Genomic DNA, 25553 nt, shown 5'->3' with positions numbered 1-25553 from the left:
CGAGCTGTAGGGAGCAAAGCCGTGTGTGTCTGAGGCGTACGGAGCAGAGCCGTGTGTGTACGAGGTGTACGCAGCGGAGCCGTGTGTGTACGAGGTGTACGGAGCAGAGCCGCGCATGTACGAGGTGTACGGAGCAGAGCAGCGCGTGTACGAGGTGTACGGAGCAGAGCCGCGCGTGTACGAGGTGTACGGAGCAGAGCCGGGTGTGTACGAGGTGTACGGAGCGGAGCCGTGCGTGTATGGAGCGAAGCCGTGTGTGTACGAGGTGTACGGAGCGGAGCCATGTGTGTACGAGGTGTACGGAGCAGAATGCCTTCAAGTGGTGTTATAAGTGAAGTTAAATGGGAAAGGTTTATAGAGAATAATAGTGGTTGGTTGAAAGATCACGGTTTGGAGGGCACCGCCAAGAATTAGTTGATAGTTTCAAAGGATGTGCTGATTGGTGGTTGCAAAGAAGTTAAGACAGGCAATAAGTATTGTTATCATGTGTATGACCCCCAAACAATTCAGCCGACTACCACTCTGAGTAGTCTTGTTGCCAGAGCTACTCCTCAGGTGCCTCCTTCGTTCAATGGACCTGTAGGATGGACATGTTGGAACTGTGGACAACAGAAACCAGACTGTAGAGACACTTGCTGTGCCTGTGGTGCTCCTCGACATAAGACAGCAAAAGGTGAATACCCGACAAATATTGGACGTACTGTCCACATGTACCCACTGTACACCCAGACCCGTGTCATAAAAACAGATTCCCCACAGCGTGGACTAGACGCTTCCTCCACCACTGCTGCAAAAATTACTACCCTGGATCAGACAGGACATACAGGAGACGATGTAGGGCGAGACCTCGACATCTTTTGAGACACTGAAACTGGTGTGGGATAGGGGTGACACAAGGGAGGTTAGGGTGACTGAATACCGTACATGGAGCCCAGGGGTCCAGCTTTCCATGCTAAAACAGCTCACAAACCCTGAAAAGAGTCTGGCAGCATTTGTCAGATCCCTACAGGAGATACGAGTGACCTATAACTGTACCTGGAGAGATTTAGAAGCTTTGACTAAAGCAAAGGCTGGAGATGTGAGAGGGACACATCATGTAAAGTAACAGTATGTGACTGCCAACACCCGAACACTATGCTACATCGAGCATGATCTGACCAGAGAAAGTGGGGAAGACTTTTGAGAACGAATGAAGAAGGGGGCGGATTTAAAGGTTTTGCCACCGGATGCTATTGGGGCTTTTGAAAAATTGAAAGAGTGTTTTATGTCTGCTCCTGTTCTAATCCAACCCCATCTCCAAGAACCATTCATTCTGGAGGTGGATGATTCGGAGGTCGGGGCTGTTTTATCTCAGGTGTTGCCAAACTCTGACTAATTTGCGGCCATGTGCTTTTTTCTCGAGAACATTTCCGTATGCTGTTGGGAATTGTGAGTTACTCTCTGTTAAATTAGCCTTTAAGGAATGGAGACATTTTCTCGAGGGGGCAGTTCATAAAGTCACTGTGGTCACTGACCAGAAGAATTTAACATTTATTGATCGTATATTCAGCTAAACAGCTAACTCCTAGACAGGCCAGAGGGTCCTTATTTTTCACTAGATTCAACTTCTCTATCACTTTTAGGCCAGGATCTAAGAATGTGAAGGCTGACATACTATATCGCAGTTTTAGTTCAGTTTCTCTTTCATCCTCCATTATTCCTAAGGATATTGTGGTTTCTGCTGTATCCTCGGATTTGGAAGCTGAGATCCTTAAAGTCCAATCGTTGGCTCCTTCCACCACTTCTGGGTCCAAATTATTTGTAGCTGTGTACCTAATATTGGATCTGTTTCAGGAGTTGCATTATTGCATCTTGAGTGGTCATCCTGAGGTCACAGCTATGTGGAATGCTATTACTAGGTTTTTTGGTGGCCATTTATGAATAATGATCTTGAAGATTTTGTATCCGCCTGTGAAGTTTGTGCACACGCTAAAGTCTATCATAATCGGCCGGCCGGGAAATTGGCTCCATTGCCAATTCCAGAAAGACAGTGGACTCATCTGTCCTTGAATTTCATCACGGATTTGCCTCTTTCTGGTGGGAACATGGTTATTTGGATGGTGGTTGGCTGATTCAGTAAACAGGCTCATTTTGTTCCCTTGTCAGGGTTACCTAATGCCGAGACACTCAGGTTGTTTGGCATGTTGTGAGATTGCATGGAATTGCTCCTAACATATTGTCTGATAGTAGAGTGCAATTTGTTTCCAAATTCTGGAGAGCTTTTTGTAAAAAACTGGAGATTGACTTGTCATTTTCCTGTGCCTACCACCCTGAAACCGGTCAGACAGAAAGGACAAGTCAATCTTTGGAACAAACTTTAAGGTGTTTTGTTGCGGCTCAGCAGGAGGACTGGTCTTCATTCTTACTTCTTACTGAGTTCGCCTCTAAGGCCACGTGCACATGTTGAGTACTTGGTGAGTTTTTTACCTCGGTATTTGTAAGCCAAGCCAAGGAGTGGAACAGTCAGAAGAAAAGTATAATAGAAACACGTGCACTACTTCAGAATTTTTCACCCACTCCTGACTTTCTTATGGGGCTTTCTTTTATCCAGAAAAAAATTATTTTACTTTCCTAGAAAAAACATATAATCAGATTCATGGTACAGTGATGGGCTCGTAAGTAGCACCAACTTAAGCTAATTTATTTATGGGGATTTTTGAGAATATTTTTAATTATACTAATTTTAATAATAATATTTTCTATAAACGCTATATCAATGACCTGTTCATCATCTGGGATAACTCTAGTACTGATGTACATAACTTTATTACCTGGATCAATTCCAGCAGTTTGGGTCTAAAATGGCAAATGGTTCCTAGAGGCGCTCCCGTTGGATGGCGAGTTCCCAAATCATTGGTAAAAGTTCAGATGTTTCGTGCGATCAGGGGTTGAGTGAAACACAATAGGTTAAAACTTGTGGATTTATTTGGAGTAAATCATAAAAATCACTCATGTATGATTTCTCACGCTAGTGATCTCTGATGACCGGGGGAATTATTTTTCCCACCATAGCCTCCATTATATCTCACCTCCTCTACACGAGCATCTCTCTGCTGTTAATCATCCTCTAGTAGCCGGGGTTCCTGTACTCCACTGACTTGTGCGTCCCATCAATTGTCATTTTACAAATATACACTGCTCAAAAACATAAAGGGAACACTTAAACAACAGAATATAACTCACAGCCCAACACCGTGCAGGACGCTTGGCATTTGCCACAGAACACCAGAATTGGCAAAGTCGCCACTGGCGCCCTGTGCTCGTCACAGATGAAAGCAGGTTCACACTGAGCACATGTGACAGACGTGACAGAGTCTGGAGACGCCGTGGAGAGCGATATGCTGCCTGCAACATCCTTCAGCATGACCGGTTTGGCAGTTGGTCAGTAATGGTGTGGGGTGGCTTTTCTTTGAAGGGCCGCACAGCCCTCCAATGTAGTTCCTGCAAGATGGAGGCATTGAAGCTATGGACTGGCCCGCCAGTTCACCAAACCTGAATCCGATTGAGCACATCTGGGACATCATGTCTCACTCCATCCACCAACGTCACGTTGCACCACAGACTGTCCAGGAGTTGGCGGATGCTTTAGTCCAGGTCTGGGAGGAGATCCCACAGGAGACCATCCGCAACCTCATCAGTAGTATGCTCAGGCGTTGTAGGGAGGTCATACAGGCACGTGGAGGCCACACACAATACTCAGCCTCATTTTGACTTGTTTTAAGGACATTACATCAAAGTTGGATCAGCCTGTAGTGTGTTTTTCCACTTTAATTTTGGGGGTGACTCCAAATCCAGGCCTCCATTGGTTAATAAATTTGATTTCCATTGATGATTTTTGTGTGATTTTGTTGTCAGCACATTCAACTTTGTACAGAACAAAGTATTCAATGAGAATATTTCATTCATTCAGATCTAGGATGTGTTATTTGAGTGTTCCCTTTATTTTTTTGAGCAGTGTATTTATACTGAACTAATGGTACAGAACATACAGCTAGGAGTGTTACCACATGCTTTTGTGTGTGAATATCCTAGTTCTTCGCTTCTCCATCGACTATATTTATTTATACTATGATTATAGGCGCGTTCTCTCCAGTTTTTCATGTATATTCATATATACCTAATTTATAACTATAATTATCATGCTCATTATATAAATACATTTCTATATGTTCTTTTATTGTTTTTTGTACGAATAGAAATTCCAAACACTTGCGTGGCTTCACATGACCATTCATATATCTCCTCATTGTCAAAGAAAGCTTCAAGACAAGTTCAATTCCATTTATTTTATTTTTATTATATATTTCTTTCTTCACTTCATTAGTTGTTTGTCTCATATTTACTACCATCTGTAACAATGTGTTTTGTCATCATTTTTACAATATTATATAAACATGTAAATGGCAACTCTTGACCTGCAGGATAAATGTGACGTCGTGGTCATATGATCTTGTTGGCCCCATTTTTAGCGCCTTTATTTGACGCCTTGTCTATATATTCCTGCTTCTGCTGATTGTGACTATATCGTGGTTTGTCCTGATGAAGAAGTTGTAAACCGTTGAAACGCGTTGACAATTAAACCGCTTACATTGGATTCTACATCTCTTCACTCTTCTTCAAAGGCAGAGCAGATTAACCCCTTTGTTTCCAGTTTTTATCTTCTGAATCTCCTCGTGGGTCTGCAGCAGCCTTTATCTCTATCAGTGGTTGTGTGCACACAACAAACCAGGTGAGCACCACTGCGCATGTTCTCTCTACAATTCTAACCCAGATAAGACCCTATTTGCGCTTTTTATCTTTTCCAGTTTTCTTCACTTCTCTATATTGGTCCCATATTTAAATCCATTTATCTCAGACATTTTACTAATTACTGCCACAAGACGTTCAATTGCTATTGCAAACAATAAGGGAGACAGGGGGCCCCTTGTCTTGTACCTCTGTGCAACAAGAATTGATTAGATATAGAGCCATTCGCTCTTATTTTGGCCTTTGGCACAGAATAAAGCAATTGCACACATTATATAAATTTGTCACCAAAGCCCATCTGCCACAACGTAGCCCACAAACATATGTTCCTCTGATGGTCAGCATGGCGCCCCCTAGTGATAGCATTACTGGTATGTATGTCCGTCCTTCTAGCCCTCTCTAGAGGCCGAGCATGCGCGGTTCCCTCCCCCATGCAGGTTGGATCCCTCCGCCCGTCAGCCTGCCGGATCTCATCCAGTTGACTAACAGCCGCTGTGAAGTCCCTGCTCCTCTGCTGTCCTCACTCCGTCAGGTGTTTTCTATTGATGGCGGCTGCTGGAAAACAGCTGAGTGTTGGCTCTAATCCTGATAATACATGGAGGAACGCACAGACCTCAGACATTGTCCTCCCACAGACATACAGGACAGGTCACCAGCAATTCTGGCTCCAGCACAAGTAAGTCTCAGACCTTCCATGCAGTCAATGAGTGACGTGAATATTCATAAGCCACATGTAAAGCCAGGGCTGGGCAAAGTGCAGAATGTGAACACAGGCAGAGGACAACACCTCTCTCAGGGACACAGTAACAATAAGAAACAACTTTACATCTATGTCCCCTAAACAGTCTCATCCAGTAATAGTGACCGCAGACACAGGATTACAATATCTGTGAGTGCAATACAGAGGACCAGTATACGAGGAGTCCTACACTGCCATTTATGATGAAGGAATCCATATCACCTTATAATCAATCATATGTGGCCTGCAGGGGTAGTGCTGTTGCTTCAAAAGCATCCAGGAACTGGAGGGGTTAACACAGTCACAGACAGGGAGTGGTTAGCAGAGCCCCAGGGGGATTGTGGGGAACTTGTTTACTATTCTGGCTGCAGCTTAAAGGAGAAGTGGTGTGTGTGATCTGTATCTCACAAAAGTGCAGGAAAGACAACAGGATTCAAGTCCAGGGTGAAGCTCAACACAGGTCAGATACCCTGCACTGTTAGTTCAGGAAGTCTATCATCATGCAGGAAGATAATGACTGGAAGGAATTGTGTCACAGAGATCATCTTCCTCATCAAACCCTCCTCCCCTCCATCTCCATGCAGGATGAAGAACGCTGTGTACAATTGAGTCCTTGTGAAGGAAAAACCTGTGGTTGTGTATCCATTAAAACCGTGCTGTACTGTGCTACCAGATAATAGACTGTGTACTGCTGTGCTGCAAAGGAGACTGTACTGTTATTACTGGAGCCTGTTGCTTAAAGAGACATTTATATTGCACTGGCCATGCCTCATTAAATGTTACTGTTCTACCGTTTATGAGGACTCTTGTCAAATGTGTCTGGTCAGCAATTGAATCTGTCCTGTGCCTGAGAGAAGCTGCAGCCTATGGTTGCCTGGAATAATGGTTCCCCCAGGATTCCAACGATTTCATGTAACCGGTCTCGCCCCTATCTGAACTTAGGCTGCGTGCGTGTAACACATATGATTAAAATATCTGTGAGTGCAATACAGAGGACCAGTGTACGAGGAGTCCTACACTGCTATTTATGATGAAGGAATCCATATAACCTGATAATCATATAGTGAATTTTACTCCAATAACATTTACTGTCATTTGCCTGTGGATGAAGAAAGCGATAATTCTGAAGACACTTCCTCAGATCCTGATAAAAAAATAAAGGATGAAATCCTTAAATTTGTATCAAAAAGTCCCGATGAATACACCGATGTCTCATCTTGCGCAAAAGACGTACTAGATAACCAGACAGTAGAGGACGTGTAAGTATGTATACTTTGTTCTTTATTATTCTTTATTCTTTCCCCTGTTCCCTTTCCTCTATTTTCTTCAGGCTGTTAGTATAGTATTTAGATCCTTTTGTGTGTAATGTATATCCTCCCCTTCTAAAAAAACACAATAAAAATAATTTGACAGAGAAGAGAAAGAACTTACTGATGGCTTTACTAATTCATCTCCTTCTCTCCTCCCACTGGTCGGCCTCCCTCATCTCTTCCATTGCTGATTTCTCCTCCCATGTATCTTGCTGTCCACCTTACTTGACACTGCTTTCCCCCCTGGCTAGCTGAGTCAGTAGAGCAGTCAGTAAGTGCTCTACCTTCTCAAGTATTTTACAGGCACAACTAAGAAGGGAATAGGTTTTTCTTCTTGGTCAGCTGAGGCAGTAAATGCTTTTCATCCTCTCAAACAGCTTTCTCTAGGGCTCCTGTTCTGAGCCAACCTGAGGTCAATCTGCTTTTCTTTGTCGTGGTAGAAGCTTCTGCTATTAGTATGTGAGCTGTTCTTTCACAGAAAAAAATAGGGTATCTACATCCTTGTGCTTTTCTTTCCCAGAAGTTCACTCAAGCAGAGTCTATTCATGATATAGGTGACCGAGAGCTTCTGGCAGTTAAAAGAGCCTTTGAGGAATGGAGAAATTGGTTGGAGTGGGCAAGACATGAGGTGGGCAAGACATGAGGTTCTTATGATCGGTAGAGACAGATCTGTCTCTACCGATCATAAGAACCTGTTGTATAGTGACGCTGCTAAGTGCTTAAGCACCAGACAGGCTTGGTGGGACCATGTTGCCTGGTTTGATTTTGCCATTACTTATCTCCCCAAATCCAAGAATGTCAAGGCTGACTCTTTGTCCCTTAGTCTAGTCGCAGAGTTGATGGACGAAAATCCAGTCAAGATTCTTATTGAGGGGGTGGTGTTTAGTGCTTTGGGGGTAGATATCAGGCAGCGCATTCAGTGTGCCGGAAGGTTTACCTATAAATAAACTTTATGTTCCACCTTCTTTAAGTGTAGATCTTCTTAATGAAATACATGATTCCATTTTAGCTAAGTACTCGGTCTCTTCTGCCATTTGGAGATCTCTTTCCAGGTCCTTTTGGTAAATAAAAATTGAAAAACTGGAAAGACAAGAAATACAAGATAGGGTCTTATCTTGTCAGAAAAGGGTGTAGGGAGTTAAGAAATAAGCTCACCTGATGGGGTTGTGACAGTCACAATCCCTGTGTGAAGCATGTGAAGGCTGCTGCAGGATCACCAATGGGGTTTGATGCAATAGAATATGGAATCTGTTGATTCAAAAAACACGCTGCCAAGTATCCAAAGTGTGATCATAGACGCAGATGTGGTATGATTGCAGTTTATTGCGTCAACGCGTTTCAAGGTCTACAAACCTCTTCATCAGGACAAAACCACAGTAAGGATTACAATTCAAAAGTACTGGAATATATGGACAATACATTTAAAAGAAAGGCGAGCAGTAACGGACCCCTGAGATCATATGATGCTACGTCACAGTGACAAGTGCACAACATAAAAAAGTGTGTGTATTTTTTAAAAGACCAGGAAAAAACACAAGGATAGTTGGTATATAGTAGTTTTTATAGTAGTTTTTCTTTCTCTAGTCCTACAGTGCCTCGCAGAGAAATAAATTCATTACCTTCTCTCCCCCTTTTTTTCTGCTTTCAAAATATTTTCATTTGACTCGTACTTGGCATATCTACCCCACATCCACATCTATAACTTTGCTAGTCACATACACACCCATCACAGGCAGAGCTAGACTCTGCAGATTTCCCTCTTCTCCAGTCTCAATCCAAGGTCCCCAACAGCCTCGAATACAGTATGGTCACCATAGACCCAGTATTATATCCCCCACAGCCCCCCTATGCAGTTTGGTCACCTCAGCCTCCTATACAGTGGAATAATAAAATTAACAACCTCATCCACAACTACCACAAAAGACTTCAAGCTGTCATTGATGTTAGAGGGGGCAATACACGGTATTAAGAACTGGGGTATGTGAACTTTTGATCAGGGTTATTTGGATGTTTTTGGTTGTCATTAAGATTTAAAAAGAGAAAACACAGTAGTTTGACAATAAATGGCTTCACCCAACCAAATTTTTTTTTGTTATCATTCATATTCTCTGAAACAAGGCAAAGAAAGCAAAAATTCTGACGGGGTATGTAAACTTTTGAGCACAACTGTATATACTGGACTCTAGTTAGCAGTCATTGCTAGAGAGAGCCTCATGCTGCATGGTTAGGAGTTTGGTGGTTTGTTGTTGTTTGAGAAGGCGTTTGGTGGATTTATCTAAGACTGTTGCATGGTTTTGGTTGTGTATTAATCCTCTCTTTCTCCTACTTTGGTTTTTCCCATCCTCCACTCACCACTGTTATCCTCTGTTGTTTGTGTGCATATATTTGTATGATTGGTATTTTCCTTTATCCCTGTTTGCATTACCTTGTTACTCTGGTTGGTGTATTGCCTTACACTATTACTCCTCTCTTCCCTTGGTGGAGGAAGAGAACAGGCAGATTGAGGAGTTCAGACAAGGTACGTGGTCCCGGCATTTTCACCTTCAGAAGTAATTCGAGGAACATGGGCAAGCTAGGACGTCCCTAGCGTTAGGGACAGGGAAGGAGCCCCTGGTCCTGGGATACCCGACAACAGAGTCATGACATTAACTCTGGCTGAAACTGTTTTCTGATCCATCATGGATCCTATCACAGCTCTCACAGGGCAACTGCAGCAACTTAGCCTAGAGGTTGCAGATCTATGCACTGTCATGTTGCAGCTCCCTAACACGTCAGGTCCTGGGACCATGACTCCCAGGCAACCCCCTGTGGAGCCCAAGATTGCTTTGCCTAACAGCTTCTTTGGGGGGGCGTGACATGTTTGTTTTCTTCAGGGAGGCCTGTAAGCTGTACTTCAGGTTATGTCCTATCTCCTCAGGAACCGAGGAGCAATGGGTGGTGATACTAATCTCGCTCCTTCAGGGTGACCCCCAAGTATGGGCATTTTCTCTCCCGCCAGACTCCCAATTGCTCCGGACGGTGGAGGAATTTCTTTTAGTCCTGGGTCATATATACAACGACCCTGACCGCATCTCCCTGGCTGAGTCCATGCTATGTCAGCTTCAGCAGGGAGATCGGCCAGCGGAGGTGTATTGCTCTGAGTTTCGGAGGTGATACACTGACACTAAGAGGAATGACCCCGCACGACGTAGCCAGTTTTGTCAAGGGCTATCGGTATGCCCTTGTCGTATAGGAGACTCCAGTTTCTCTTGAAGCAGCCATGTCTCTGGCTATCCAGGTGGATCACAGTCTTCGCCAGAGACATAAAGAAACACCCCAATATGCGAGAGGTCCAGCGCCAAGGGAACCCTGGTCTGAGTCATCTGAGGAGCCTATGCAGTTGGGTGTGGTGACTCGTTCTGTGTATCAAACTCGAGTTCAGCGTAAAGGGGGAGTATGGAATCCATCTGGACAAAAATAAGGTGATCATTTCGGCCTTTCTGGACAGTGGGGCGGGTTTAATTTGATAAACGTTAGGTTCGTCCAGGTCCGGGGCCTCAAACCATATACACTGTCCAGACACATACCCATAATCAGCATCAACTCTGCATCCTTGAGCCAGGGGTGTTTTACTCAAGTCATCCGAGGGTTACATCTACAGGTAGGCCATACACTCAGAATGTATTGAGTTTTATGTGCTAGAGGGTCTGCCCTCTCTTGTGGTTCTGAGACTACCTTTGCTCACACTGCACAACCCTGTGGTAGATTGGCAGACTCAGGAGGTAGCAAATTGGATCAAGTATTGTCAAGGACACTGGGCACCTGGCTGGCTAGTGTGGATACCCAGTCTGTGCCTAAATACCTGTCTGACTTTGAGGATGTGTTCTCGGAGCAGGGGTGTCAAAATCTCCCTTCCCATCAACCTTATGACTGTGCCATTAATCTTGTTTCTGGGGCCAAGCTGCCTAAGAGCAGACTTTGTAAAATCTCTGGTCCATAGAAGCGGGCCATGAAGGACTATATCACGGAAAGTTAAAAAAAAGGATCATATCACATCATCGTCATCCCCCATTGCTGAAGGGGTTTTCCTTGTAAAGAAAGACGGGGGGTTACGCCCCTACCTAGATTTCCGCAAACTAAATCCAATCACGGTCTGGGAACCGTATCTGATCCCTCTCACCCCGGACTTATTTAATCAGATCGTGGCAGCAAAATGGTTTTCTAAACTGGTTCTCAGGGGGGCATATAATCTCATTCGTATTAAAGAGGGGGATGAGTGAAAAACAGCTTTCAATATGCCTGAGGGACACTATGAGAACCTTTGTCATGCTATTTGGGTTGAGTGATGCTCCCGCCGTCTTTCAGCATTTTGTAAATGTCATGTTTAGTCACCCGGCAGGTATATTTGTTGTGATCTATCTTGATTACATTAATTTTTGCGCCTGACCTTGAGTCATATCAGGTACATGTCAGGTAGGTCTTACAGATACTCAGAGTCAATGAAGTATTTGTTAAACCAGAGAAGTGTATGTTCTCTTGAGGAGATCCCTTTTATAGGCTAGATTTTATCATCCACCGGTTTTCACATGGATCCAGCAAAAGTCTGGGCGGAACAGGATTGGGATTGTCCTGAGGATTTAAAGGCGTTACAAAGGTATTTGGGTTTCGCCAACTACTACCGCAAGTTCATAAAAACTTTTCGGTAGTGGCCAAACCTCTGGCGGATATGACCAGAAAATGGACTGACTTTTCTAAATGGTACAGTCCGGCCAGGGAGGCATTCAATACCTTAAGGAGTGTTTTGTATTTGTGCCGATTCTCATGCAGCCTGACGTCACTCAGCCATTCATTGCTGAAGTTGACATGTCAGAAGTGTGTGTGGGGGCTGTTTTGTCGCAGGGTGCATCTCCTAGTAAATGGCATCCATGTGCATACTTTTCTAAAAAACTGTCACTCGCTGAGAGAAATTATGACATTGGTAACAGGGAACTCTTGGCAACCAAGTGGGCTTTTGGAGAGTGGCATCATTTTCTGGAGGGGGCAGATCATCCGATTATGGTAATCACGGACCATAAGAATCTGGTATATCTAGAGTCTACGAAACGTCTAACGCCTAGACAGGTGGGATGGCCGTTATTCTTCACCAGATTTAACTTTTTCGTTACATATAGGCCAGGGAACAAGAACATTAAGGTGGATGCCTTTTCCAGCGGTGGAGATAATTGTGAACCAGTTTCTATACTGCAAAATGGGGTGGTTATTGCATCTATATGCTCCGATCTTGAGAAGGAGGTTGTTGAGGCTCAGGGGGACGCACCTGCTGCCTGTTTATTAGGTAAACTGTTTGTACATGTGAATCTCCATCTTAGAGTTCTCAGTGAACATCATGATTGGGTCTTGGACAGACATCCCTGTTATAAAGACACTACAGATCTCCTTACTCTGCGTTTTTGGTGGTCAGGAGTTCATCAGGATGTTCACGAGTATGTAGCCGCCTGCCGTGTCTGAGCATGTTCTAAGATCTCTCATACTTGTTCATCTTGGTCTCTCCATCCATTGGCGATTCCCAGTAGACTGTGGATTCATTTATCGTTCGATTTTATCACTAATACTAATCTACCCGTGTCGGTAGGTAATACTGTAATTTTGGTGGTGGTGGACAGATTCAGTAAGATGTCACATTTCATTGTGCAACCCGCATTACCTAACACCAAGACTTTGATGCAGATTTTCATCAGAGAGATGGTAAAATTACATGGGAACCCTACTGATATTTTTTCTGATTGGGGGATGTAGTTTATTTCCAAATTTTGATGGGCATCTTGCAATCTTTTGAGGATCCATCTGTTGTTCTCTTCAGCAGTCTTCCGCAGTCTAAAGGGCAAACTGAACATGTTAACCAGAATCTTGAGACTTATCTTAGGTGTTTTATGTCTGAGAATCAGGAGGATGGGGTTACTGACTTACCTCTTGCTGAATTTGTAGTGAATAATCATTGTCATGAATCCACTGGTAAGTCCCCATTTAACAGGAATACCTGAAGAACGTTTTCCATCTTCAATTACGTCTGTGTGGCAAAGGGTTCTTGATTGCTTGAGGAAGATGGGGTCCAAATATAAGAGTGTGGCTGATTGGAGACGTGTGGTGGGTCTGGACCTGTGTGATGACTTGGTGTGGTTGTCTTCAAGGAGCATTAAGTTGAAGGTTCCATCTTAGAAACTGGGTCCCAGGTTCACTGGTTCTTATAAGATTGTGGCCGTCGTCAATCCCGTAGCATTCCACCTTGATTTGCCGCCCACCTTTAGGATCCATAATGTTCCATTAGTCTCTACCCAAAAAATACGTTGCGTCCTTTGTATCATCAGCGCTACTGCCATCTCTGGTCATTGTGGATGGACATTTGGAATTCCAAATAGGTAAGATCGTTGATTCTTGCTTAGTTCATCTGTCACTTCAGTAACTGGTACACTGGAAGAGTTATGGTCCTGAGGAGAGGATGTGGTTACCAGCATCTGACGTCCATGCAGCCAGGTTGATCTGGTCTTTTTATGCGGTACACCCTGATAAACCCAGCTATGAGGTTCCAGAGGTCCCTCGTAGAAGGGGTTACTGTCATGGGTTTACTGCGACAGAGAGGAGCCAGAACACTGCAGAGTCTGATTCCTCCTAATCCTGCACTCATTAGAAGCCTTTCACCTTCATATTAAATGGTGCAGATTTCTTCTAACAGTACAGGAGTTAATCTGCTCAGTTGAGAGCTCCTTGAAGCTTTCCTGCCTTAGTGTTCACAGCTATTCACTATTAGCCACTCCCCGTTCCTATATATACTGGATTCTAGCTAGCAGTCATTACCAGAGCTAGCTGTTGTTTGAGAAGGCGTTTGTGGATTTAGCTAAGACTGTTGCATGGTTTTGGTTGTGTGTATAATCCTCTTCTTCTACTTTGGTTTTACCCCATTCTTCAACTCCCCAGTGTTATCCTCTGTTGTTTGTGTGCATATATTTGTATGATTGGTATTTCCTTTATCCCTGTTTGTATTACCGTGTTAGTCTGGTTGGTGTATTGCGATACACTACTACTCCTCTCTTCCCCGGGTGGGGGAAGGGAGCAGGTGGATTGAGGAGCTCAGACAAGGTACATCGCCCCAGCATCTTCACCTTCAGAAGTAATCCAGGGAACAGGGCCAGCTAGGGCACCCCTAGCGTTAGGGACAGGGAAGCTGTGACAGCAGAGCTGTGAGCAACAAGCATGCTGAGAGATTTCACCAAGATATTGCGGATATGGAGAAAAGATATCAATGAAAATGCTTGCAGATAATGATTGAACAATTGTAAGAAATGATTCAATGCAGGAGTACAAGAAGCAAGCAAAAAAGAGTTGTCCCTGAATGAGGACCAAATTTTGTATCGCAATTTCTGTAACTGTTTATATTTCGCAATAGTGTTTAGACAGGTTTTAGTTATTTGAACTGTTGTTAAGTTTCCTCTAAATAAATATCAGAAAATTGGCATAACAAAATATTTGCATCTTTATATTTGCAAAAATAATGTTTCAAAGTACTGAAACTTTTATGCATCAATTATATGTACACACAAAAAGCAAAGACACACCAAGAATAATTAACCTACCATTTCATGGAGGGGGTGACTGCTTAGTATTTGAATTGCACACAAAAAGGCTTGTATAGGGTGCTGTTCACACTAGGGGGAATTTTAATTCTTCTTGGTGTGGCTTTGCTTTTTGTGTTTAGAGTAGGGCTCGTAAGCATGAGAACCCTTGTCGCGGGTTCCGAGCTTACATATTTTGGCCAACATATCAACTAATATCTCATATATTATATATATGTATTTTTGCACTTTTTAATTCCAGGGTGCAGCCAGGCCCATCAGTTCCGGCATTGTAAACTGGGGTGTCTGTTCCTATGGGGTGCACTTGGATAATACTGGGCAGCCCGCCTAATCTAATAGTATGGGCTTAACTAGTAGACTGTAAGCCGGATACTGTGCACTACCCTAGTGTGAACAGCACCCCATACAAGCCATTTTGTGCAGTCACCCCCTCCATGAAATGGTAGGTTGTGAGTGATTGTCTCATCAGTATTTTGCACCTGTGTAGCCGCCATCTTTATGTGGGTTTGCTGCACCCTGGTAGTGCATTTAGTTCTGAAGATCTGGGCAGGTCCCTGCTGCCCTTTTTTGCTGTGTTTTTTCATCAATTATATGTAGCAGTAAAAGGAAAACTCTGATATCACAGAAACAAGAGGCAACTAAAAATTTTATTGTGCAATTTGAATTCACATGGTCAAAATCATTAAAAATGGCTCATTTCATAAATGATCTGAAAGGTCCTTGAGGAAGTCTTCAGCTGCTCATTCAGGACATGCAGCCTCTGTGCAGGTTCCTGTAGTTTCTTCTCCTACTTTGCACCAATCAGTTAGATAAGTGGAGTGGAGGAGAGAGCAATTTTCTGATTGATCAGGAAGGACACTGTTTCAATGTTTTCCTCAGTAACAGGAAGCTGCCTAAAGTCTATAAGACACACTCACTTATTAGAAAGATTTTTTCTTGCTAATAAGTTTGTTTTTCCAAGTTAAACATTTCCCATATTAAGAAAAAAAAAAAGGCTTCTTCCTTGTGACTGCTCTGGTGACTAAGAAGAGATGATTTATTCGCAAAACATTTTCCTTTAAAATGGCTTCTATCCTGTGTGAGTTCTCTGATGTGTAACAAGAGTTGATTTCTCGGTAAAACATTTCCCACATTCTGAACATAAATAAGGCTTCTTCCCTGTGTGGGTTCTCTGGTGTATAACAACATCTGCTTTCCGGTTAAAACATTTCCCACATTCTGTACATGAAAAAGGCTTCTCCCCTGTGTGAGTTCTCTGGTGTATAACAAAATTTGATTTCTGTGTAAAACATTTTCCACATTCTGAACATGAAAAAGGCTTCATCCCTGTGTGAGTTCTCTGGTGTATAACAACATCTGATTTCCGGTTAAAACATTTTCCACATTCTGAACATGAAAAAGGCTTCTCCCCTGTGTGGGTTCTCTGGTGTATAACAACATCTGATTTCCGGTTAAAACATTTCCCACATTCTGAACATGAAAAAGGCTTCTCCCCTGTGTGGGTTCTTTGATGTCTGATCAGACTTGATATCTGTGTAAAACATTTCCCACATTCTAAACATGAAAATGGCTTCTCCCCTGTGTGAATTCTCTGGTGACTAACAAGATGTGATTTCTGTGTAAAACATTTCCCACATTCTGAACATGATAAAGGCTTCTCCCCTGTGTGGGTTCTCTGGTGTATAACAACATCGGATTTATGACTAAAACATTGCCCACATTCTGAACATGAAAAAGGCTTCACCCCTGTGTGAGTTCTTTGGTGCTTAACAAAAATTGATTTCATTGTAAAACATTTTCCACATTCTGAACATGAAAAAGGCTTCTCCCCTGTGTGAGTTCTTTGGTGACTAACAAGATTTGATTTCTGGTTAAAACATTTCCCACATTCTGAACAGGAAAAAGGCTTCTCCCCTGTGTGAGTTCTCTGATGTTTGATAACACTTGATTGCTCTGCAAAACATTTCCCACATTCTGAACATGAAAATGGCTTCTCCCCTGTGTGAGTTCTCTGATGTTTCATAAGACTCGATTTCTCTGTAAAACATTTCCCACAATCTGAACATGAAAATGGCTTCTCCCCTGTGTGAGTTCTTTGGTGACTAACAAGATTTGATTTCTGGTTAAAACATTTCCCACACTTGGAACAAGAAAATATATTCTCTGCTGTGTGAATTTTTTGATGTTTAAGAAGAGACATTTTGAGAGGAAAACTATTTCCATATTCAGAATGTGAAAATGGCTTCTTTGCTTTAGGAGCAACTCGTTTTTTAATGCTTATTTTGGGACTTTGATTTTCCTTAATAGTCAGTAATGAATCAGAAGACAGGACCTGTTTCATAAGACTAGATGATAAATCTTTGCTGTGAAGGGATGATGGTAGATCTGGAGTAATGGAATTCACTTCAATTGTAGCCTGAGGGATCTCAAGATCATCTGATTTAAAAATTGAAGATGTCGGCTGTCCCTCTGATCTTCTGGTACAGTCATCTGCCAAGAAGAAAATCAATTATTATTTTTGAATTAAATATCCTTGAATTTTATAGTTTTGAACATTTCTACTTAAACTGTCTGTAAAAATGGCAAGTTATGTAAAAATATTGAATTATTCACCAAGACAATGACAGTTCACAGTCTAATAGAAAACCTCATAGCGTGAACCAGTAAAGTGTGGTGTTCAACTGTTTGTTCATTCTGCCTCCAAAATATGGAATAAAAAGCCAAACAATGTTATGTACAGTGGGGAAAATAAGTATTTGATACTCTAGTGATTTTGCAATTTTTCCCATCTACAAAGAAGGGAGAGGACTGTAATTTTTATCGTCGGTACACTTCAACTGTGAGAGACAGAATCTAAAAATAAAAAACAGAAAATCGCATTGTATGATTTTAAAATAATTAATTTGTATTTCATTGTATGAAATAAGTATTTGATCACCTACCAACCAGCAAGAATTCTGGCTCTCACAGACATGTTAAGTTTTTCTTTAAGAAGCCCTCCTACTCTGCACTCATTACCTGTATTAATTGCACCTGTTAGAACTTGTTACCTGTATAAAAGACACCTTTCCACACACTCAATCAAAGACACTCCAACCTCCACCATGGCCAAGACCAAATAGCTGTCTAAAGAAACCAAGGACAAAATTGTAGATCTGCCCAAGGCTGGGATGGGCTACGGGACAATAGGTAAGCAGCTTGGCAAGAATGGAAAAACTATTGACACAATTATTAAGAAATGGAAGAAACACAAGATGACTTTGAATCTTCCTCAGTCTGGGGCTCCATGCAAGATCTCTCCTCGTGGGGTAAGAATGATTCTGAGACAGGTCAGGAATCAGCCCAGAACTACACGGGAGGTCCTGGACAATGACCTGAAGAGAGCTGGAACCACAGTCTAAAACATTACCGTTAGTAACACACTACGCTGTCATGGATTAAAATCCTGCAGGGCATTAAAGGTCCCCCTGCTCACACAAGCACATGTCCAGGCCCGTTTGAACTTCTCCAATGACCATCTGGGTGATCCAGAGGAGGCATGGGAGAAGGTCATGTGGTCAGATGAGGCCAAAATAGAACTTTTTGGTATCAACTCCGCTCGCCGTGTTTGGAGGAAGAATAAGGATGAGTACAAACCCAAGAACACCATCCCAAACATGACGACTGTACCGTATTGAAGGGAGGATGGATGGGGTCACGTATCGCAAGATTTTGGCCAACAACCTTCTTCCCTCAGTAAGAGCATTGAACATGGGTCGTGGCTGGGTCTTCCAGCATGACAATGACTCGAAACACCCAGCCAGGCCAACTAAGAAGTGGTTCCATAAGAAGCATTTCAATGTCCCGAAGTGGCCTAGCCAGTCTCCAGACCTGAACCCAATAGAAAATCTTTGGAGTGAGCTGAAACTCCATGTTGCCCAGCGACAGCCCCAAAACCTCAAAGATTTGGAAAAGATTTGTATGGGGGAGTGGGCCAAGATCCCTCCTGCAGTGTGTGCAAAGCTGGCCAAGAACTACAGGAAACTTCTGACCTCTGTAATTTCAAACAAAGGTTTCTGTACCAAATATTAAGTAAAAATTCATGCAATGTGATTTTCTGGATTTTTTTTTAGATTATGTCTCTCACAGGTGAAGTGTACCTACGATAAAAATTACAGATTTCTCCATTCTTTGTAGGTGGGAAAACTTGAAAAATCAGCAGTGTATCAAATATTATTTTCACCATTGTAGGTGAAAAGAATATCAATAAAAACTGCTACTCATCTCACAAAAAACAAGTCCCCAACTCAGGTCCATCATCTGTCAGTGTAATAACAGAGGTTTCCACATTATTAGTGGCTCAAAGGTTCTAGAAAAGCAACATGGCTTCCATAAACCAATCCAGCAATATCCGCTCTCTCCCGAAGTCATATCTCTTCCTCTCTTCTGAGCCTTGCAGTGTGTCCAAACCACATTTATCATCCATGTACTTGGCATTACTATAGTGAGAAGAACCCACTTAATTTATGGTATGTAAGTGCCCAGATTGTGATCCAGGAGACAATGTGTTGGGTAATAAAATGGAATATTTGCAATTTTCACTCTCCAACATCCACAGTGCAGAAAGTGCCTGTCGAATCAAACTATGGATATGGAAACTAACAGTGCAATAGTTACTTTGTGTCCTTCTCCTATTGGGGAGAATCAAGCAAACACTGGTGGAGCTATTAATTCTATCTTACCAGTGGTGAATAAGGATAGTGGTGTTTCCAATGATACAGAGCAATCATCACTAATTCATTTTGGGTTAAATGAATTAATTGGTGCAACCTCAACGCAGAGTGTTAGTGCATTGGATTTTTCTATTTTAACTATCCATCCTGATTCCCAAAATTCCTTACCAATAATATCTCAGTCATTAAGTGTAGGGCATACATCATTAGAGGAAGGTTCCACTGATAAATCAGTGAAGCTACCACCTCCACAAAATATAACTTCTTCAATAGAATTGTTATCACCAGCTGTAATATTAACTAATGAAACTGCACCGCCTCTCAATGGTAAAAAAACACACCGCTCCTTTATGATACAAAAATCCCACCGTTTTTTCAGCCGGCCCAAGTTCGCCAACCAAAAAGAAATATCGGGGATGTAGGGGGCGAGGTAGAGCCATCCCAAAAAATAGCAGCCCTGTAGGATTTGCTAATTAAAAAGACAAAGCCATTAGGGTAAATATTGAGGAAAGCGAAAAAGATGAGAAACAGAAAATGGTAGGCATTTTTACCCTGTCTGACCACACCTTGTCTGAGGCTGAGATCTCACGATTGAGTAGAGGACTCTCTTTTTGACCTGTTTCAAGTTTGAATGTTTTCAATTTATATGTAGATTTGAATGAGTACTTTAGGAAATTGACGTTAAAACATCACTTTATTATTGAAGAAAAACGTAAATCAATAAACGCCAGTATACCCCTTGCTAATAATGGAGTCGAAAATCACGTGCCCGCTATGGGTTTCCACCATGTTCCACTAGGTGGTAAATCTCATTTTTATCCTACTCACCATAAGGGAACTCATCTCGAGACTTTTCAGCAACTGATTTTAAAAGACATTCGCACTTTTACTCATATTAAAAAGAGGGATAACCTGACGGCTCCAGAAAGACAAGCCATCTCTAGTTTACGGAAGAATAAAGGAATAATTATTAAGGAAGCTGATAAGGCGGTGGTATTGTGGTGATGAATCAGGGTTGGTACACTGGAGAAGGTTTGCGGATACTGGGCGATACTGATTATTATAATAAATTAGATTGTGATAATTCTGTCACCATCTTTATGGATGGTGACAGAATTATCACCATCTAAGGCCGAACTTTTTAATTCCTATTTTGCATCTGTTTTCTCTCAGAAAGAAAATGTAACATCAACTGATCTTCACTGTCCTTTTAAAGGAATAGAGGAATCCAAGTTATCTGTAAACAGAAAGATTGTGAGGGAATATTTAGCTAACATAAATGAGTTCAAGTCTCCAGGTCCAGATGAATTACACCCCAGAGTACTGAAGGAGATCGTAGAAGAAATTTTAGAACCACTCTCCATAATCTTTGAAAATTCTTGGAGAACAGGAGAAGTCCCAGAAGACTGGAGAAGAGCAAATGTTGTTCCTATCTTCAAAAAGGGGAAGAAGGTGGACCCAGGGAACTATAGGCCGGTGAGTCTGACTTCTATACCAGGAAAGATATTTGAACAAATTATTAAACAACATGTATGTAAGTACATGGATAAGAATGAAGTGATTAACCAGAGTCAGCATGGGTTTGTAACTAACAAGTCATGTCAGAGTAACTTAATTTCCTTCTATGACAGAATCACTGACTGGGTGGATCAGGGAAATGCTGTAGATATAGTATATCTTGACTTCAGCAAAGCATTTGACAAAGTATCTCACACCATCCTTATTGAAAAAATGACCAAGTATGCAATGGACCAGGCAACTGTTAGGTGGATTCATAACTGGCTTAGTGATCGGACTCAAAGGGTGGTTGTAAATGGCTTCACATCCAGCTGGATGAATGTCTCAAGTGGGGTACCACAGGGCTCTGTCCTGGGACCTGTATTGTTCAACATCTTTATCAATGATTTAGATGAAGGAATTGAGGGTAAACTGATTAAATTTGCTGATGACACAAAGCTAGGAGGGATAGCTAATACTAGAGAAGAGAGAGAGAGGATTCAAAAAGACCTAAATAAACTGGAGCAGTGGGCAGCAACCAACAGAATGGTTTTTAACAGGGAAAAATGCAAAGTACTACATCTGGGCAATAAAAATGAAAAAAGCATATACAGAATGGGAGGAATAGAGCTAAGCAACAGTACATGTGAAAAAGACTTAGGTATACTAATAGATCATAGACTGAACATGAGTCAACAGTGTGATGCAGCAGCAAAAAAGGCAAATACAATTCTGGGATGTATTAACAGAAGCATACAGTCTAGATCACGTGAAGTCATTATCGGTCTTTACTCCTCTTTGGTCAGACCTCATCTGGAATACTGTGTACAGTTTTGGGCACCACATTTTAAAAAAGACATAGACAAACTGGAGCAAGTTCAGAGAAGAGCGACCAGAATGGTGACTGGTCTGCAAACCATGTCCTATGAGGAACGGTTGCAGGATTTGGGAATGTTTAGCTTGCAAAAAAGAAGACTGAGAGGAGACTTAATAGCTGTCTACAAATATGTCAAGGGCTGTCACATTGTAGAAGGATCATCTTTATTCTCATTTGCACAAGGGAAGACTAGAAGCAATGGGATGAAACTAAATGGGAGGAGACACAGATTAGATATTAGAAAAAACTTTTTGACAGTTAGGGTGATTAATGAGTGGAACAGGCTGCCACGAGAGGTGGTGAGTTCCCCTTCAATGGACGTCTTCAAACAGAGGCTGGACAGACATCTGTCTGAGATGATCTAGTGAATCCTGCTTTGAGCAGGGGGTTGGACCAGATGACCCAGGAGGTCCCTTCCAACTCTACCATTCTATGATTCTATGATTCTATGAATATAAAAGCTTAACTAAGGGGGCCCTTAGGGAGGGGATCTTGGATGTGAGAGAGAAAAGATTTTTGGATATATAATTTTTTCAGACCCCTTATTTTTATTTCCGACCCAAGATCCATAAAAGTACTACCAATCCCCCTGGTCGCCCCATCATTTCGGGGATAAAATCTATAACAGCTAATTTATCACATTATGTCGATTTGTTTTTACAAAATATGTGATTAGGCTTGAATGTTATTTAAAAGATTCTTCACATTTTATTAGCTTGATGAGGGATTTACCTCCCTAGGAGGAGGGCGGCATGGTGGCTCAGTGGTTAGCACTGCAGCCTTGCAGCGCTGGGGTCCTGGGTTAAAATCCCACCGAGGACAACATCTGCGAGGAGTTTGTATGTTCTCCCGTGTTTGTGTGGGATTCCTCCGGGTTCTCCAGCTTCCTCCCACACTCCAAAGACATACTGATAGAGAATGTAGATTGTGAGCCCCAATGGGGACAGTGCCAATAATGTCTGTAAATTGTCTGAATTGTAAAGCGCTGCAGAATATGTTGGCGCTAAATAAATAAAAAGATTATTATTATTATGTTTTTTGTACCTTAGATGTGAGTTCCTTATACTCCAACATTACACATATTTTAGGTTTAGAGGCTATTGATCATTATTTGTGTTCAGATACCTCTATATTTTTGGAACAGAAAAGGTTCTTATTAGAAAGTATTGAGTTTATCTTAAACAATAAAAAAATTTATTTGAAGAGACCACATATAAACAGATGAGTGGTTGTGCGATGGGGACAAGACTCGCCCCTAGCTATGCTAATTTATTTATGGGGAGGTTTGAGTCCGTCTTCATCGTACAGTCCCATCTATATACTAGACATAGATGAGAGGTTGTGCGATGGGGACGAGATTCGCCCCTAGCTATGCTAATTTATTTATGGGGAGGTTTGAGTCTGTCTTCATCGTACAGTCCCATCTATATACTAGACATATATGTCTCTATAGGAGATTTATAGATGATCTTTTCTTTGTCAGGGCTGGTACCCATGAGGAAGCATCTATATTTGTATCTGAATTAAATAATAAAACCTGGGGTCTTAGTTTTTCATCTAATATATCCAGTTTAAGTATTCAATTCCTTGACCTCCTGATTAAAAAAAAACCCAGAAGGAAAGATAATCACCTCCACGCATTTCAAAGAGGTGGATGTGAATAGTTACCTAGCATATGATAGCAGCCATCTTCCAGTCTGGGTGCGTAATATTCCCTATGGACTGTATTGGAGAATTAGGAAAAATTGTAGTAGAGATGTGGATTTTATTAATGAATCTAGGATTTTAAAGATGAGATTCAGGGAAAAGGGATATCCTGACAAATTATTAAGTGATGCATATAAGAAAGCCAAATGTTTATCCCAAGAAAAATGCTTGGAAATGATAAACAATAAGGGGAATCTGGCCGGACCTACCAATGTGGTAAAAAAAAATTACACTATTAACCCATTGAGTGCCGAGTATAGTCTCATTACAACATTTAGCCAATCTAGAGTTACTCTTAATAACCTATTGAAGACGTATTGGTTCATTTTATCCAGTGATCCCATTTTGGGCAAGCAACTGCCGGCCAAACCAAGGATTATATATAGGAGGTGTCAGAATCTGAAAAATGTGTTAGCGCCTAGCTCCACATCATTGACTAAGAGTTATATAAAGTATAAAAATATAAACCAAGGAAGGGGGGATGGGTGCTTTAGATGTAGAACATCAAAATGTCTCTGTTGTGGGATCATTAATAACGGAACAAAAACTTTTAGCTTGCTCACCACGGGGGAGACTTTTCAGATTAGATGCCGGACAGACTGCCGTCATATGTGATATATCTGTTGGAGTGTACATGTGGTCTACAGTATGTAGGTCGCACCATACAACCAATGCGCGCCAGGCTAAATAAACATTGGCAGAATATTAGAAATGGAGATTTGTTACATAGTTGCCAAAGCACTTCTTCTTAGAAGATCAGAAAGATCCAAAATATCTGCACCTTACGATTATTGATCATATATCTGACACGGTGCATGATAGATAGAAAAGGTTGGTAAACCGGGAAAATTATTGGATCTATAAGTTGGGAACTTTATCCCCGGAAGGTCTGAATCTCTCACTTGAAAATATTATTAACTAAGTAATATAATTTATGTGGATTTGAAAAATATAGTGGATATTTATTTTTATTAGGTTTTTAATATGAGTGTAATTATGAATATATGCAGCTTTTACTCTTTTTATATTCTTCTTTTATATGTATATATAGTTTTTTCATGTAGTCTTATGTTAGTGTTGATGTTTTGTCTCTGTTATCGGCCAAGTCAGGTTGGCCCTTAGAATGGGAACCTGTATATATGGTAATGGAGATTTGAGGGTTAACTGGTTAATTGTTGGCACCTGCTGGTTAATTGGTTAAACTTCTATATAAAGTGCTTGTGTGGTAATATTGGCCATCACCTGATGATGGCGGTATTAGCCGAAACATGTTGTGAAGCCATGTGATTAATAAAGAAAATGATGGAGTAACAAATACCCCGGCCTGCTGTCACCTTACCCCATTGAAAACCGCAGCGACTTTGTACTTTGTATTCTTGATTCCCTCTTGGGTGGGTGGTTTGGGGCTGCAGATATCAGCTTATTAACCGTTTACAAGGACCCGCGGTGATGTCACACCCCATGTGATTCTCTCAGCCGGTCAGCCTGAGACCCGTGCGGTGTGCGGTTCACACCGGAGCCTTAATCCGTGGTTGTGCAGGGGTGCGCAACCACACAAGGTTAGTACATTTCTATTTCCATTTTCCTCCCCTCAAAGATCACCGGGTATACACAGGAGCGCCTCTCTTTTCTTCTTTTTTTGCATGTGGAATCAAAATATTCCCTACTCCTATAGATTAATTCACTGAGGGTTATAATTTCCAAAATGGAGTCAATTTATGGTGATTTCTACTGCTCTGGTTTTCTGTAATTTGGTCACATTAGGACTTCTGTAAATGGTGGGTCCCATCTCCTCCGGGATCTGCTCCTGCGACGTCTGCTTCTGTCACCAGGAGCCGCCTTATTCATCCTGCAGGCGGCGCTGGTGATGGAGGAGACGTCAGAACCAGAAGCTCTGGGCGGCGCAGGCTCTTTCCAGCCAGTAAGATTAGGGTGCCAGGGACCTTTAGTACCATCCAGTCTGGCAGTATGGGTGTGTGTTCTGTCCAGCTGGAGTAATCTGCTCCCTGCTTCAGCCAATTAGAAATCACCGCACCCTACTAAAGCTGGAAGCATATTGCTGGAAGCCGCCAGATACAGCCTTGTTCTCCTCTGGGTCAGTCCTCTGTGCTCAGCTCCCGGCTTGTGGATTTGTTTCCTGTTGTGACCTCGGCCCGTTTACTGACTACTCTTGTGTCTTCTGATTTTGTATGTTCTCTGCCCTCCTGGTTCTGACCCGACTACCTGATTATTCTTCTTGCCATCTCACACCACAGAACAGCAGGTAACACCGTGGCCCAAGCCTAGGGGGTCTCTGTGTCCAGATCCATGTAGAGGGGT

At 42.1% G+C, this 25553-nt stretch overlaps 1 protein-coding gene across 1 annotated transcript in view; it reads right to left on the bottom strand.

Annotated features, from left to right (window-relative positions):
• The window catches only part of LOC141229037 (uncharacterized), a 74148-nt gene that overhangs the window by 18239 nt on the left and 30356 nt on the right, over positions 1 to 25553 (bottom strand). Inside the window, exons 7-8 of the mRNA XM_073667403.1 lie at positions 24417 to 24419; positions 15513 to 16931 (exon numbers count right to left, since the gene is read on the bottom strand). Of these exons, the coding sequence (XP_073523504.1) occupies positions 15513 to 16931; positions 24417 to 24419 (1422 nt within the window). The remainder of the gene's footprint in view (positions 1 to 15512; positions 16932 to 24416; positions 24420 to 25553) is intronic.

This window comes from Phyllobates terribilis, unplaced genomic scaffold, assembly GCF_046119375.1.
Source record: "Phyllobates terribilis strain yellow unplaced genomic scaffold, ASM4611937v1 Scaffold_453__1_contigs__length_1468511, whole genome shotgun sequence".
Classification (NCBI taxonomy): Eukaryota; Metazoa; Chordata; class Amphibia; order Anura; family Dendrobatidae; genus Phyllobates; species Phyllobates terribilis.
Note: the sequence above shows the minus strand (reverse complement) of the source record. Positions and strands in the feature narration are given on the sequence as shown.